At 44.9% G+C, this 15,742-nt stretch overlaps 1 protein-coding gene across 2 annotated transcripts in view; it reads right to left on the reverse strand.

Annotated features, from left to right (window-relative positions):
- Window positions 1-15,742, reverse strand: part of BRWD3 (bromodomain and WD repeat-containing protein) — a 75,563-nt gene that overhangs the window by 22,626 nt on the left and 37,195 nt on the right. For both annotated transcript variants that reach the window (XM_075696727.1, XM_075696726.1), the window contains exons 24-29: window positions 14,206-14,379; window positions 8,644-8,917; window positions 7,357-7,482; window positions 7,098-7,257; window positions 5,126-5,284; window positions 2,668-2,820 (exon numbers count right to left, since the gene is read on the reverse strand). In XM_075696727.1, the coding sequence (XP_075552842.1) occupies window positions 2,668-2,820; window positions 5,126-5,284; window positions 7,098-7,257; window positions 7,357-7,482; window positions 8,644-8,917; window positions 14,206-14,379 (1,046 nt within the window). The remainder of the gene's footprint in view (window positions 1-2,667; window positions 2,821-5,125; window positions 5,285-7,097; window positions 7,258-7,356; window positions 7,483-8,643; window positions 8,918-14,205; window positions 14,380-15,742) is intronic.

Here is a 15,742-nt window from a genome sequence, read left to right on the forward strand (position 1 = left end):
CGGTCTGGCAGTGAAAATGGTGCTGTCATGCACTACTTGTGGCCCTATTGAGTCCCAGTGGTCCTCTCAAAGGAAGGAAAGTGCAAGGGTGTTTGATGTAAACATTCGCTCAATGCAAGCTGTTCAAGCAATAGGCAAAGGGCAGACAGCCCTGAACGATTTCTGGGCCACAATGAATGTGTCCCATCGTGGTTTGCACCACAAAACATTCCAGGGCCACTTGAAGGGACTGTTCAAGCCTGCTGCAGGGGAGGCTGCCAACAACATCTTTATAGATGCTGTAGCTGCTGTGAAGAAGGTGTACAGCGAGATGGAGGTTGGCTTCACTAAAAATGTGACCGTTATTTATGATGGCACTTGGCTCACGCGTGGTCACGGCTCCCACATTGGTGTTGGATGCATAACAGAATTTCATACAGGGCTTGTGCTGGACAGTGTTGTCCTGTCAAACTTCTGCCTTGGGTGTAGCCTGGGCCCAGCAGAGAGTGACCCCACATACCTTCAGTGGAGGCAGCAACACCAGTGTCAAAAAAACACTGAAGTTGGCTCTGGGCGAATGGAAGTGGAGGCCGCATTGCAGCTTTTTGGCCGTTCATTGGCCAAGAACGACCTGCGATATACTGCAGTCATCTCTGATGGAGACAGCCGTGTTTTCCAGGCATTGCGAGACGAGCAGCCATATGGGTTTATAGCAGTCACAAAAGAAGACTGCATAAACCATGTGAAAAAAAGAATGGGCACTGGCCTTCGCTCCATTGTGAGCAAGGCCAAGAAAGGGGAACCACTTGGTGGCAAAGGTGGGCTCACACAACAGTTGATAAAAAAGCTCACCAACTACTATGGCCTGGCTATCAGCAAGAACACTAATGATGTCGCTGCAATGCAGAAAGCTGTCATGGCCACATATTATCACGTGTCATCTACTGACAGTGACCCCCACCATGAGCTGTGCCCCCCTGGCCCTCTCAGCTGGTGTGAGCAGAGAGCAGCAGAAGCGAAAAAAGAACCACAGCCTGCTCACAAATACAAGCTTATGAGCAGAGTTTCCCAAGCCATGCTGCCTTTGTATCAACGTCTTTCAGACGTCCACTTGCTGGAGCGCTGCAAGGGTGGAAGGACCCAGAATGCAGCTGAAAGCTTGCACTCAGTTATTTGGTCAACATTGTCAAAGGATGAGCATGCCTCACGTTTTGCGGTAGAGACAGCAGTAAACGAGGCAATTTTGAAATATAATTCAGGGAGCCAAAGAGCTTACTCAGAAATGTGTGCTACCTTGGGTGTACATCCTGGTGCCCTTGCCGTCCAGAGGGCTCAAGAAAAGGATAAGGAACGCCTGAAGAAGGCATCCAAAGCCCACCAAACAAAGAAGCAAAGGTGCAAGAAGATGCCTGGCAGCAATGAATCAAAATATTACAGCCCTGGTGCTTTTTAATAAATTTGCAGTGCTTTTAAAACTTTGCAGCCAGTTTTCTCTGTTGCGTATTTTTTGTCAATGACCTCGCTCGTGGAAAGCGTAGCACAACAATGGCTGGGCCGATTTCGGTCCAGTTTGTTTTGCTGTGATCCATAAGCTGTGCTGTACTTAAAGACAGTCTTGAAATGTTTCTTTATCTTTCCATTATTTAATTATTTTACAATTACTACATGGCTCCATGCAGTGAAGCACAGTCAGGTGCGTGTTATGTTGAACAAAAAATTATTAGTGCACCAAAAAAAAAAACCAACACTGTCTTGATGTAGATTAGACATTTGGGCAAACATGCAAAGTATTCCCAGCTCCCTATCATGTTTCGTTACTGTGCCAGGCTTTCCACAAGCAAGGAACTTATAAATTCTTATAAAACAAAAACTAATGAAGATATCTTTATGAAATTTTAGATTTGTCTCTTTCTAGCAGTATGCAGTGTGTGTGCCAAATTTCAGCCCTTTCTGTCAAGAAACAAGAAAGTTAGTTCCGATCCCCTCCTTCCCCCTTAATGCAAGACACGGGATCGTTCCCCACCTGCAGCAAGCTGTTTTTTCATCCACTTTCAGTTCCAGTAATTTATATTTTTTTTATTTCAATTAGTAGGTACAAGTAATTTCCCCTGTGTTGTCCTTGGTGTCTTTGTTTGTTGGCTCCTTATGACTTGCAGGGGCGTGGCATGGCACAGCGTTCAACATACAGAATGTAGTGGTGAATGGGAGTTATGCATAGTACATTGCTATACTTTTGCATGGAATTTCCAAGGGGGTTTTACAACTATTCGATATAGACTATCATTCAATATATCCAAGTTTGATATATATGGGATGAATTGTATATTTCAGAGTGGTTCATAACACATCAACTTTGCCTGCTTTGTATTACATGGTGTAGTTTACAGAATTGCGACAGTTTTTAATTGCTGACTTGTAAACATGATAATGTTTTAATGTTGCCATTTTCAACAATTTTTATTAAAATATCAGTGGCCTAAATAAATAATTTGCTTGCTAGAGTCACTAGATTTTGACTTTTTTCTTTTAATAACAACCGTGACTAAATTTGATGCAGCGGTTGCCAAGAAAAACAATTTATCCATTCCCATGCATTTGGATAGAAACCCCGATGGTAAAGTGTCCTCTAAGCACAGCAGCCTTTCTGTTTGTCCTGTCAGCTTGCACGATACAGTGAGCACCACCTACCCTGGACTTCTTGTTGATGTTGTAATTTCGAGAGTTGGCAAAGATGAGCCGCATGTCCTTGCAAAATTCGACAGGGCTTGGATAGAGGTCCCGCATGAGCCGATCCCTCACTGTACCCAGGTCCATTGGCGTGTCAATTATGTTGGCGTAGTCCTACGAAAACAAAACCATTAGCAATGAAGGAATCCTAAACACAACAAAAACAGTGCAAGCTAATGGGACGAGGAAGTGGGTGAGAAGCACAGCCGTTTTTCTTTTTTTTAATTATCAGGGTTTTATGAGCCAAAACCACAATCTCATTATGGACCACACTAAAGTGTGGTGGTCCATATTCCAGATTAATTTCAGATTGACTTCAGATTAATTTTGACCATCTGGGGTTCTTTAATGTGTACCTAAATCTAAGTACAGTAAAACCTTGTTAAACCGTACCCGCTTAAACAGTAGTTTCGTTTTATAAGTAGTAAAGTCAAATCCCCGACTCAGTGACCATTGAACATAATGTGTTTTGTATCCGCATAAACCGTACCAGCTTATTGCGTATGTATCGGTTAACACGTAGTGTTTCCACTTTTCGTCGCACAAACATGGCGGTGCATCATCTCCATTGGGCGGCCTGGCAGAACAACAAGCCTCAGAAACCAGCACAACGGCCTCCAAGCACCCTGTGTGTTTGCGCATTAAGCCACATTAACATCAACTTCATTTCAGCGCCGTGCCAGAAAGCATTGTGGCGTCGTGCAAGCGAGAACTTGTGTCATGCCGAAGCTCGGATAAAAAAGACACCGGATGCTCAGCACAGAAGAAAAATTAGATAATGTTCGTGCTATTTAACGTGACACGAAGAAGTCGGCGCTGGCATGTGACAGGGATCTGCTGTTGACTACGGTGTGTGGCATTTGGAATGCGAAAAAGTTGCTCGGCAGCGCTGCTGCGACCGCGAAAAGATATCGGCTACGAGGTTCGACTTTTCGCCATCGTTGCCTCTGTTGTTGCCGAAGTGTCCCCTAATGACAGTGATGAGAATGACACGGAAAGCAACAGCACGAGTGATTCAGGCTCGACAGTGGCAGAAGCTGCGCGTTACATCAGCCTCATAAATGCAATCATCGCGACTAGAACAGCACCCTGCAATGAAAAGGTGCCCCGCGACTTCTGCAACACTACCGCACCTGTGCACGGAAAACATGTAACGCCAACGAGGAATCTGCCATGTGAGTGTTTGCAGAGAAGAGGGGGCTGGCTGAAAAGCTGGCTCACAGCTTCAGCAAGTTTGAGGCCGCTGTCGTCACTGCTAGGCCGCCGCGGCATCAAACGAAAATAACATGTTTGTCACGTGAAGTAAATAAATACCGCATGTTTTTCCCCCTTTCATCGCACTCTCTGAGAGTTCCGTTTTTGACAGGTAAGTGGGCGATCTCATGCTATTTCGGTTAAGCAGTACGACCGTTTAGTACATACTTTTTCCGGGCTCCGGTCAACTACGGTTTAACTAGGGTTCACTGTACATGGGTGTTTTTGCATTTGGCCCTCATCAAAATGTGGCCGCCATGGCCGAGATTTGATCCAGCAACCTTGTGCTTAGACAGAGCTTTAGCTTGTGCTGCTCTTTATATAGGGAGACCTAGCGCAACAGGAAACTCTCTTGAAAGCCTAGATATACAAGCAAAGGATAGCATGTCGTCTACCTGTACAGCATACAAGTGATGGCTACTTTTTGCTATCTTCCTACTAGCTCTACACTTTTTGAAATTTGTATTGATCAATTTAAAAAGACATTAGGCAAAAAAATAATTTTAGCTGTATTAGTAAACTACCCTCCTACAATAGCAAGAAACCTACTATTACCCTGAGATGCAATAATAAGATAAAGATGCAATAACAAAAGATATGTGGTGATCCCACTTTAAGGTTCCTATACCAGCTTGCCACGACAAGTATACTGAAGGCCTCTGCTTTGGCCTAGTTTAATGCTGAATTAACCAAATAAATAACCAAAGACTGAACTTGGCAAACATTTACTGCGCTGCAACAGCCCAATTATGAAAAGATACATTGAAATCTGTAAAATCACGCTGATGTTCCAGCACTGGGTTTCGGTACGAGAAATAAAGAAACAAAAAACTTTGGACATCATTTTCTACTATAGCAACCGACCTCAACCTATTAGTAACACAAAATTAATGAAAATACACATCTGAAAGAATACTTAATAAGTCTGAATTGATTTATCTTTGTGTCCCTGTAACCTCAAGTGCACTGTCACTGCATGCTACAAGCACACTGAAACAAAGACTTGACAATGAATGCAAGCAACAGCATACATAATACAATGACGCACACATGCGACACTACCACACATGTAAACAGGACACACGCAGAAAACTCAAGGTTACGGTGCATGCCCCACTTGCTCTTTTTCTCATGTCTGGAGCAACTTGAGTGAGTGCAGGCTTACAGGGTATGCTGCCAAATCCACTGGCAGCCGGAAGGGCGTGGAATCCTCGCACTGGAATATGAAGCTCAACAGCTCTTGGCACTGGCCTTTCCAGGTCACCGAGGTCAGAGGGGCAGCACCAGGGGCCCTTCGTTTCTGGGGTCGGCTGGACGTTGTTGTCTGTAAGCAAGCGTGCATTATCCATCAATGGACGTCCATGCGCTTGCCCAGATTCCTCGCTGTACGCCAACCGATATAATAGCCAGCATTCTTTCAGTGTTACACAAGATCAGTAACCACACATGCCATACGATGGTAGCACATTGTTTACCAGATGTTTTGTTCGGTAAAAGAATCTGTTAAACTGAAATCTCTAGCCTATAGCTATCAAGGCTAGCACAGTTCTGCAACTATTCACAGTGACTTTTCCAATGTTGCTGAACCAAATGATCCACAGAGCTGCAATTAACTTTTCTGTTAACGTGCTAATTGTTAGCAAACTTTTTCTTCACTTTAAATGCACACATCTGTAAGCCTGGCCATAAACCTCTAGCTTTAAGTGCCATCAGTGCCTAGAAGTCTAGAAAGTGCATTATATCCTACTTATCACTGCATGTAATTACATCATGAGCAGCCTACACTCCATAAAAAAATTAACGGAAGAAGAGGGGCAAAAAATTGCACTTATGTTTTAAAAAATATTCTTGTTAGGCTTTGGCTGTAAAATTACGCTTCAGCATGATATTTTCATGCGAAAAAAAAAAAAATTAAGGCTGTTTCTCTATTGAGAAGACTGCAAAAATGACTCTAATCAAAGCATGGTATCGGTAGGGGTCTAATGTTTCCATTCATGCTCGACTGCTTTCCATATTTCCTGTTGCAGGAACAAGCAGGCACTAGCCTTGACGGTGCCGGCGCCAGCTCATTCTCCAAATACCACCAGTGCGCAGCCAAATTCACACTGGGTTATGGAAATGGCCACTTCTATAGCCATGCCATGGTTCACCAGGCTTTGAGGAGGTTCTACAGGATCTGGGTGTCCTTCCAACTAGGGAGTTGATTTGCTTTGAGCAACCAGGCAGATAAGAGGAGAATAAGAAGAATGCCTCAAAAACAGACAGTTGAAGCTAAATCTTATCACAGAGCAGCAAAGAAAGCCTGCCTGGAGTAAAGGTTGCAAGGGTTCTGAAGGTCCCACCTACACAGCAGGAGAATTTCGAGCTTTTACACTTCCGTGAATACTGGTCTTTTTTTCAATCTTAAGTTGTTTTAGTGCTAGTGTGCCAAAATGCCAACTTTTGTATACACATGAGAAACAATCCGTAAAATGCAAGTGCCGCATCTAGGTCTTATTGTAACTTTTAACAATATTGGTTATGTGATGTTTTCAATAAAACTCTGGATCAAAAATGCTCTCTTTAAATCTCAAAGATAAAAAAATTCAGTTTGAGCTTATTTACAATTAGTTGACCATAAGGAGCAATATATGCTATTTTAAAACGCTCTTCTATGCTTGGCGTGAAGCCTAAACCATGCACAAAAAGACTGCACTTTTCCTAATTTCAGGAGTCACAGAAAGATAACCAGATTAAGACATTAAAAAACTAAAAGCGTATTCGAAAATAGGAGTTTCAAATCTACATTCTGTATAAATTTCAGTCAGTAAGCTTAATTATTGATGGAAGTGGATAGCTGAGGAGCACCTCCAATTGATTAATTGGATTTAACGTCCTAAAGGCTATTAGAAATGTTGTAGGTTCTGGATTAGGTTACACCATCTGGAGTTGTTTAATCTACGCCAACATTTAAATACATGAGCATTTTTGTATTGTGCCTTGATTGCAATCGAATCTGCAACCTCATGCTTGGCAGCAGAATGCCATAGCTACTTTTCACAGAGCAAACTTTGTAAAAAGACAAAGCTACACATGGCTACAAGTTTGGAAACATTGTAACATTTGCACCAAAAAATTGACTTATGATGGCAGCTTGCCTTTTTCCGTTTCACACTGGAGGAAGATGGTCCTGTCCCATTAACTTCAGCGTCTGTGGACCCCAAGTCGTCTTCCTCAGCCGATGAACTGTGGTACTTGTCAGCGGCGTCATCCACCAATTGCTGGTACAATTTGATGGGGTCTTGGCAGGACTGGTTACTGTACAAGACACAAGTGCTCATTAGCAGTGCTCGTCACAATCGTTAAAGCTGGCACTGGTCTCAACTGCAAAGCTGTTGACCAGGTGCACTTGCTTACTTGATGAATTGCAGCAGGAGATTTGCCAGGAGCGTTGCCTTCTGCACAATTTTGCTATTTGGTTCATTGAACTTCTTTGCATTAATTTCCAGGAACTTGACATCAAAACGGATTGATTCCATCCGCCTGCAATGAAAACAAAAAGTCACTTTGCCCATGTTTCAGCAGCACGAACAGTGCTGTGGCAACTGCGGCAGGAACCACTTGGGCATAAGCCACAAAAGCTTTACAGAAGCTACTCAATATATTCAACATCCGATCTTTCGGACTCCCTAGAGGCTGCAAAAATGTCAAAAAAATGAATGCATGCCTTTTACTACCCCCAAGGGCTCAAATCGCCATGGGCACGTTTGAAATAGCTCTAAAGGCCTGCCAGCGCATTTATTAGGTATATCAGTGCTTGCGCTGCGATAGGAGACAGTGGGTACATGCGTGTATAATTAAGGAAAACATACCGTGTCCTGCAACAACTCACCCTTTCTACTCTTCGTGTGCTTCACCACAATACATCGCTATGCTTTAGTGCGTAACACTGCGCTATTGAAGTGAAACTAACTTTCAAGACCCTGCATTATGCAATGCGTTATGCTTTCCGAGCTTCGAAGCCATTGGTGAGGATTACAAAGGCAGAGTCGGAGCCATTGCCAACAGCAGTGCACTTTTTCAATGAAGAGCATGGTGACAAACAGCAAAAAGCTTAGTAGAGAACGTCAAAGTAGCTAGGCCTAGCGTTGCTGCAGTAGTGGCTACGGCTGCCACAAGAGCTGCATGCAAGAGCGACAGTTCGAGGTGGCAAAATAATCAAAATGGCGGCGGCGGCGGCGGCTTCAATTAGTGCTGTTTCAGGCCTCCGATCATGGCAAAAACCAAAGAAAATTGGCCAGCAAAAGTTTTTTTGTGTTTGAAATGTTAGACGTTCTTGTACTCTATGGGACTCTATGGGGCACGTGGCAGTGCCGCGAAGGCGTTTGAATTATCAGGCATGTCTGAAAAATCAGGTGTACAGAAAATCGTTTGTTGATGATATTGGTGGAGATGGTACACATAACGAAGCTGGGAGCGTAGACTTGCCATGTGGCAAAAGCAAACAGAGAGAAGTGCTCATGTAGACTCGTGTCCCATTTGCCCAAAGCTCTGCAAAGGAAGTGTGACCACCAATGTGCAATATGCCACAGCACTAAGTGCACACCCCTTTAGTAACACACTGAACCCCACACAGTTTGCGCTGTACCTGTTGGATTGCTGATAGTAAGCAATTGGGAAAATGGTGAAAAGGGGTGACTGTACCTGTAGAACCGGTTTTCTAGCCTCGCCCTGATGGTGGACAGGTCGATGGGGTAAGCCACAACGCGTGTGTACATGGGGTAGGCGTTGAGGTCGACTGGTGCAGCAAATGGCTCTGCTATGGACAGCTCCATAATCCTGCTCACACCTGTGACTAGCCGGATGCAGCACGTATCTCGGCCACACCGGGGCCACTCATTGGCCTTGGGTCGGTAAACCAGGCTGCGACGCTCGTCAAACGTGACTGGCACTGCACCGCCCTCCTGGTCAGGCATGCCTGCAATACCCAAACACTGCTTTCAAAAAGGCCTCCAGACAGGATTGGCACTCACTGGTTTCTTTTGCAACCACATTCTCTTAGGATACCACCTAGAAGAGATTCTGGTGCCACTGTCTATGCGAGCTTTCTTAATTGAAAGTCTGACTCCGTGGGAATGCCGGGACACATGAGGTTCAGCCTTTGCTGAATGTGGCTTCTGAAATGCGGAATGCAACCAAGTAGTCTAACTTTTTATGTTTTCAGCACAACCTGCCACCATGGTGCAAAACAAGTGTTGGTTCGTACTTGAGAAATGTCTGCGCCTTGAATTCGTAATACAGTGCATTTTTGTTAACTTGACCCTTGTCAATTCAAAACATAAAAACATTCAAACTAGCCCTCTAGTCCTTGCAAGCCTATGCATTATTTCATGGCTTCAAGTTCTGGTTAATTCTGATGTATTTGGTTGCGTTCCAGTTAATTCAAACGACCTTCGGATAAGGCCAAGTGCCACAATATAGCAAAAGTGGCACCAGAGTCCAAGAAAAACAAAGTGGCAGAGTCCGCACTACCATAATCACAAGCACGAACTATACAAGAATGACATGAAGCTCATTTTGGCCTTTTCACAAAACTGCGCTTGCTGCTCATATTCAAAACTTTGTGGTTGCCATTCGTGATCACATTGATAAACCACATTCATTTGCAGTAGTTGCGGTGGTTTCGTTTTGATTCAGTGCAACGAGCACGCAAAGTCACAAACACAGTGAAGGTCGCTAAGAATGAAAGGCGATTCTGGCTATATCTTGATGGACAATCAGTTGCCGACTTACTGCCAACAAAAGAATAGGGATGCATGTGCGCTGGTGAAAAGCTTGTCTACTCAGATTAAGAGGCATGCCTTGTGCCACCGATTCACTGCGAAGGAAACCGTGAAGATCTCGCAGATTTTGTGCTAACTGTAAATAAGGATTATGGATCGTTTAATTAAACAAAGCCACATGGATGAACATTTGTTTTAAAACATCTTATGATTTGACATGCGGCTGATACACACATTTCTTTTAGTACCGGGAAATCTGTATTAACAAAGTTTTACTGTAGTACAGTCGAAGCCACTTATAACAATATTCAAGTGCCACGAAAATTCCATTACTATAACCGATAATTCTTACAACCGGGTTGCATGAAAAAATCAAAATAGGGGATCGCAGAGCTGATATGACAAAACTATATAGGCAGGGAGGCCGGTGCTCCTCTCCACCACCTTCTTTCGCCCGGCTGCTGATTGTCTTCACTCGTTTAACTGCTTCCTGGGCACTCCGATCGCGTTTAACAAGCCGCGGCTGTCAGCGGTAAAGAATGGCACGGCTATAACGACTGCAAAGAGGTGTCACGGGTGGCAAGAGATATGCGAGCACCACTGAGGCATCACTTTGGGGGCCCTAAAAGGGGCCTTTTAAAAATTGCGAGAAGGCTGCCGTGGCAGCCTGTCAGCTTGAGAAATCCAGAACAAATGCTGAGGAGAGATCGCCACAAGCATCTCATCAAGTACTTCTCACTGGCTTGCACGAGGAAAGCCTATGTCCGTCAGCCACGCATGCTTTACACGAAGCTTGCCAACATCCTTCTCCAAGGCATCCAAGCACTCCACATAGTGCAATGGAAGGTTCCTCGTGAAAACGAAGCCCCAGAGGAACTGAATCATCTGCCGGGCCTCCTGTGAGGCCTACGTTTAGGAAGCCTGCCCTACCTCGTCATCGCTGCTGTCATTGCCGTCGCTATCCGATGCAAGCATGTTCGTGACGATCGTCTCATTGGTTAGAAGCACTTAGTTTCCAAATCTATAGCCGTGTGCTTCCTTTGCACTGGCAACATCGTGCACTGCCGATGAACAGTGGGCGGATCAGCCATCTTCCCTTTCGGCAGCGAGACAAGCGAAGTTGAGAAACCGTGTGGCCAGGAACAAGTTCGACACAACCAACAAAAACGTATGCGAGCGATTAAGCTGTTCGCAGAACTGCACTGAATCAGGAGCCAGCGAGCAACATGCGAGCAATCTGCTTGCGGCGCAGTTGGCGCGGTCCATTCGTGTTTCGGAGGGTGAGGCAGACTTATGGGCGCAGCCCATTTGTATTCGGAGGAGTGGAAGGGCGACAGGAGTGAGCCGCGTGGCGATGGCTGGAAAATAAGTGCGCGGCGGCTGCTGGAGCAGCAGCCCATCATGCAGCGGCTCGAATTTCTCGTTTTCTTTTTTTCTTTTCAAGGATTTCGCATTTTACTACCTTTTGGCTTGGACACCTAGCAGCCAGACTTCATCGTTATATCCAGTAGTGCGGCATCGAGGCGTTGTAGTAAGCAGGTTATTTCATTATGGAAAACATACAAAAGTAGATGGTGCAGCAGCTTCTCATTGTTATAACCGATATATTGTTAAAACTAGTACCGTTTTTAGTAGGTTCGACTGTATTTAATGCAATAGTGGACACTTCTGGCACATTACCAAGGCTGTGCATCTTACACATATCTGCTGTAAAATCTAGTTATGGCCTGATGGATTACATTCTTGTCCTGCAACAATTTACAAGTACAGTCGACTTCTGTTAATTTGATCCTTATGGTACCAAAGAAACTGGTCTATTTAAACAAACAGCGGAAAAGTCGCAGATTGATTTGACAATATTAGCCTTTACAGTTTGCTTCGCCGTAACACCACGCAGAAAGAAGGGGTCATTGTTATGGGACAAGGTATGTGTTCCTTAGCTTTGCACACGCACAAGTATTATCTCCGGTCAAAGCACGAGCACTGAGATGCCTAATAAGTTTGCCGGTAGGCCTTCTGAGTTTTAGACCCCTCCGGCTATTTTTTTGGCTTTAAACATCTCCTTGAATTGCGAGTTTTTTCACCTTACTCTTGCCACCTTCTTTTTCGCTAACTTTCCCAAAATACAGATGTTTTTCACAGCTTCTTGGTGCATGGCGCATGTGCGCACATATAATTAAGGAATGCGCACTAGGCCCCGTTAACGGTCTCAGATAAGCAAGAGGCATGGCGGGCAAAACAAGGGCTCGAATCTCCACAGGAACGCCAGAAACAGCTCTGAATGGCCGCCAGTATTCTTATCAGGCATCTAAGTGCCCTTACTGTGACCGGACACATGTGCATGCCTTTATACAGTCAACGACTGAATTTTCGAACGCCCAAATTTTCGGACATGCCTGATATTTCGGACGTCCTCGCGGCACCGCCACGAGCCCCATAGAATCAATGTATAAAGACATCTGAAGCTTCGGACGCTCGAACCCCCCGCCGTCCAATTTTCCGGACTTTTTGACGCGACGGAAGGTCCTTTGGCTCCTCGCGCAGCGGCCTTGAGCAGGAAATCGACTTGCAGCCGAAGCATATCACTGCTTTGTACCACAACTAGCCAAATCTAGCCGTCACACACCTATTTGGTCTGGCCACGCTGGCTCTGTTCATCGCCGCAATAGGAGGGGGAGCAAAAGGCTAGGTGGCGCCAGCCACCGCTCGTTACAAAGGGTATAGCCACCCATCCATCCAGCACTTCCGCCTCCGGCGGAGTTTCCGGAGCGGCGCTATTTCATTTGTTTACGTAGGCCACATTTTGGCTAGCGTGGTGTGCGGTTGTGCTGTTGTGTCAAGTGTGCTCTGTGACGCTAGGCCTAGGTGCTTCGACGCTCGTCTGCGAACTTCACTGTTCGCAACTTGAGGATTTCGCTTGCCTTCGATGGCCGCCACTCCGTCTTCGTCGTCCTCGCCGATGGCATCAAAGCGCGGAAAGCAGTACCGTCGGTTATTGATGGAGAAGAAAGCCGCCATTATTAAGCAAGTCGTGAGCGGCCCATCGCAGGCTGACGTGAGCAAAGAGTTTGGCATGGAGCAAGGAGTCAGGTTGTGGGGGATTCAGAAGACCCCGACGTTGAAGATGAGGAGCCAATGCCCACGCCGCCTACAAGCACCGAGTTGACGCGAGCACTGTTGACTCTTTCATCGGTGTACAGTGCTGACATGACCCTTGCTCAGATCGAGGTGAATATGATCGCATGCAACTGGAACGCCGTCCAAACAACAATCAACAAGTTCTTCAAGCCACTGCAGCAATAAAACCGGCTGCCCGACGATGCACATGTACATAATAAACCAGTTGGCTGCATACAGAGTTTTTGAATGCGTTTTCTTATAGCCCTTTCACTGATGCTTTGGCAGGGTTTCGGAAACCCAGTACTTCGCTCTTTACCTCTAGATCCGAGAAAAAAAGAAAAAAAAAAGTGCGTTTTTTGCATGCATTCATTTTTTCGGACTGCCTGAATTTTCGTACGTTTTTACGTTCCCTAGAGGGTCAAAAAAATCGGTCGTTGACTGTAATTAAGAAATGCGTACTATATCCTGTACAGCGGACCCTTTCCATTCTTGATGTGCTTGACCGCAATAAACTGTGTATGCTTCACCGCATACGTATATTGCGGTGAAGCTGACCAGTAATGTTCGAATTATTTGGCAAAAGCCAAACTCGAGATCAAAATAACGGAAGTTTGGGTATATAGAAATGCATAGACGCCAGCCGGGACCTTCGGTTGAGGTCAAATCAACAGAAGTTTACTGTATTTTGTTACCACTCGTAATCTTTTTATCTTCATGTTTTTCTGTCAAGATGTCATATTCTCACGTGCAACAGTGCCATCATATGATGGCCAGCTGCAAAAGTGACCAACCTTGGAAGCAATGTGCTCCAAATGAGCCTGCATGTTGAAACCAAACTAAATATGTACAAAAAACAACTAAATTTAGTTAAATTATGCTCATAAGGCTCCAGTATTGGAGATATAGGTTAAATGGATTGTAAGAAAGTGCTGAGTACAAGAAAGGCTTCCCACATATGCTCAGAGATGAGTACTGGGGATGTATTCTGTGGTTATCACTTTCGGCGACAGTGTCGCCTCAGCAATACTATCCCCATCAGGCATGCACTGATTGGTAGGATGAGCAAAATTGTATGATATAGTGATCAACCAGCCAATCAGCTCATCAGATTTTTGGTAAAACAGCCAATTAACATGCACTGATGGCAAAGGCATTGCCAAGGCTATATTATTGTCGAAAGCAATTGTCACAGAATACATCCCCTGCTATCAACTGATAGTTGAAGAGTTAAGGTTGGGGCTAGTCGTTGAAACATGTTGATTGCACATATCTGTTGATTTGAATCTTTGCATTGTTGACTAGACTATGGGTGAGCTGAGAGGAGCAAACAGAAGAGACAGCAGGGCATGCAACAGTTTCTTACGATTGCAGTCAATAGGCTCAAAGTCCCATGGGCTCATGCGCTCTGTCTCCCCGTTGTCCCAAGTGACAATGAAGCACTGAAACATGGAGTCAGGAAACTCGCGCTGCAGTGGTGCCTGGCTCTCGATGGTCCCCATCCACCAAGCATCATCGATGATGCTCCGAAACCGGTCATCTGCGCATCATGTGGACTTCTGGTCACATTCAAGTTTCTCACACATTCATCAGAAGGGGCACAGATAAAATATTTGTGCAAGCTATGATGCGACCACTTTAACCTGTCTGCATGGTGCAACAATACAAAATTAACTGACCTTTTCTGCATTTCTGTAAGCTGCCTAACAGGACTGTTAAAACTGTCTGAATTGGTGACTTACTGAAGAGACCAGAAAACGTAAACAAATGCTTACTACGTCAAAGTGTCGTTATCTAATAATGAAATTAAATGCCCTCGCCTCTGTGCTGCACAAAATCAGCATGCAAGCTCTGATTCTCATCTCTACCTTAATGATAGCTGCTCAGTCACAAGGGCATTGCATTTTCTTTTTCAGTGCGATACGTGTGTCCTCAATCTAAGAAGACATGCTTTTCACTACCGCATGAGCTCTACACCAATGAGCTGGCCAGCAACTAATCATCCATCATGATGTCACTCGCAGGTTTGATGTCAGTGCACAAGCTACAGTAGATTCACTTTTCATCATCTTCAGTTCCTGCAGTGTTTGTGACATCATATACCTTGCGCTGAATCAAAACGAAATCAGTACTCGCCACAACAGCGACTGATGATTCTGTGGTCACTACCATCAAGACCATGGATGGTGACCATGCAGCTTTGAAGCCATGCAGCCAATGCAGTGTCAAAATATGTGTTGTTATTACCATTGACTACTATGGCAACACAGCTTCATTTTAGTAGGAAGTGTCGGCCCTGCTTATTTTTTTCACTGCATATTAGCAATGCTCTGCACTCGGTGCGCTCATAGGCTCAGCCAAAATTAATGGTGTGCAGCCAATTATGTCTGAATTAAAGAAACTTTGATGCCAATGAATAGCGCATACATTTGGCGGGACCAAAGGATGAGTTCAAATTATCAAATTTTTCCCATTAACGCGGGTACTGAACAAAACTGGATTTGGCAACACGACCACCTGTTTGGTAAGCTGCCCAAACCATTCACCAGACTGTCGAGATGAATCTCCTTTGAAAGGGTGTCCTCAAAAAGTGCAGTACACCTGCCGTGGTGGCATAGTGACTATGGCATTGCACTGCGAAGCCCAAAGGTGCGGAATCAAAGCCCGGCCATGGTTGGCTGCACTTCAATGGGGCTGAAATGCCAAAACGCTGTGTGCGTGGATTCAGGACACGTTACAGAACCTCAGGAGGTTAAAATTAATCCCGAGTTCCCCGCTACAGTGTACCTCATAATCAAATCGTCGTTTTGGCACGTAAGAGCCCAGAATTTATTTTTAATTTGAGAAGTGCAGTGCCTACCCACTGCCTACAAGGAGGAAGAGAGGAAAATGCAAGACAGCAA

Source organism: Dermacentor variabilis, chromosome 6 (genome assembly GCF_050947875.1).
Source record: "Dermacentor variabilis isolate Ectoservices chromosome 6, ASM5094787v1, whole genome shotgun sequence".
Taxonomy (NCBI): Eukaryota; Metazoa; Arthropoda; class Arachnida; order Ixodida; family Ixodidae; genus Dermacentor; species Dermacentor variabilis.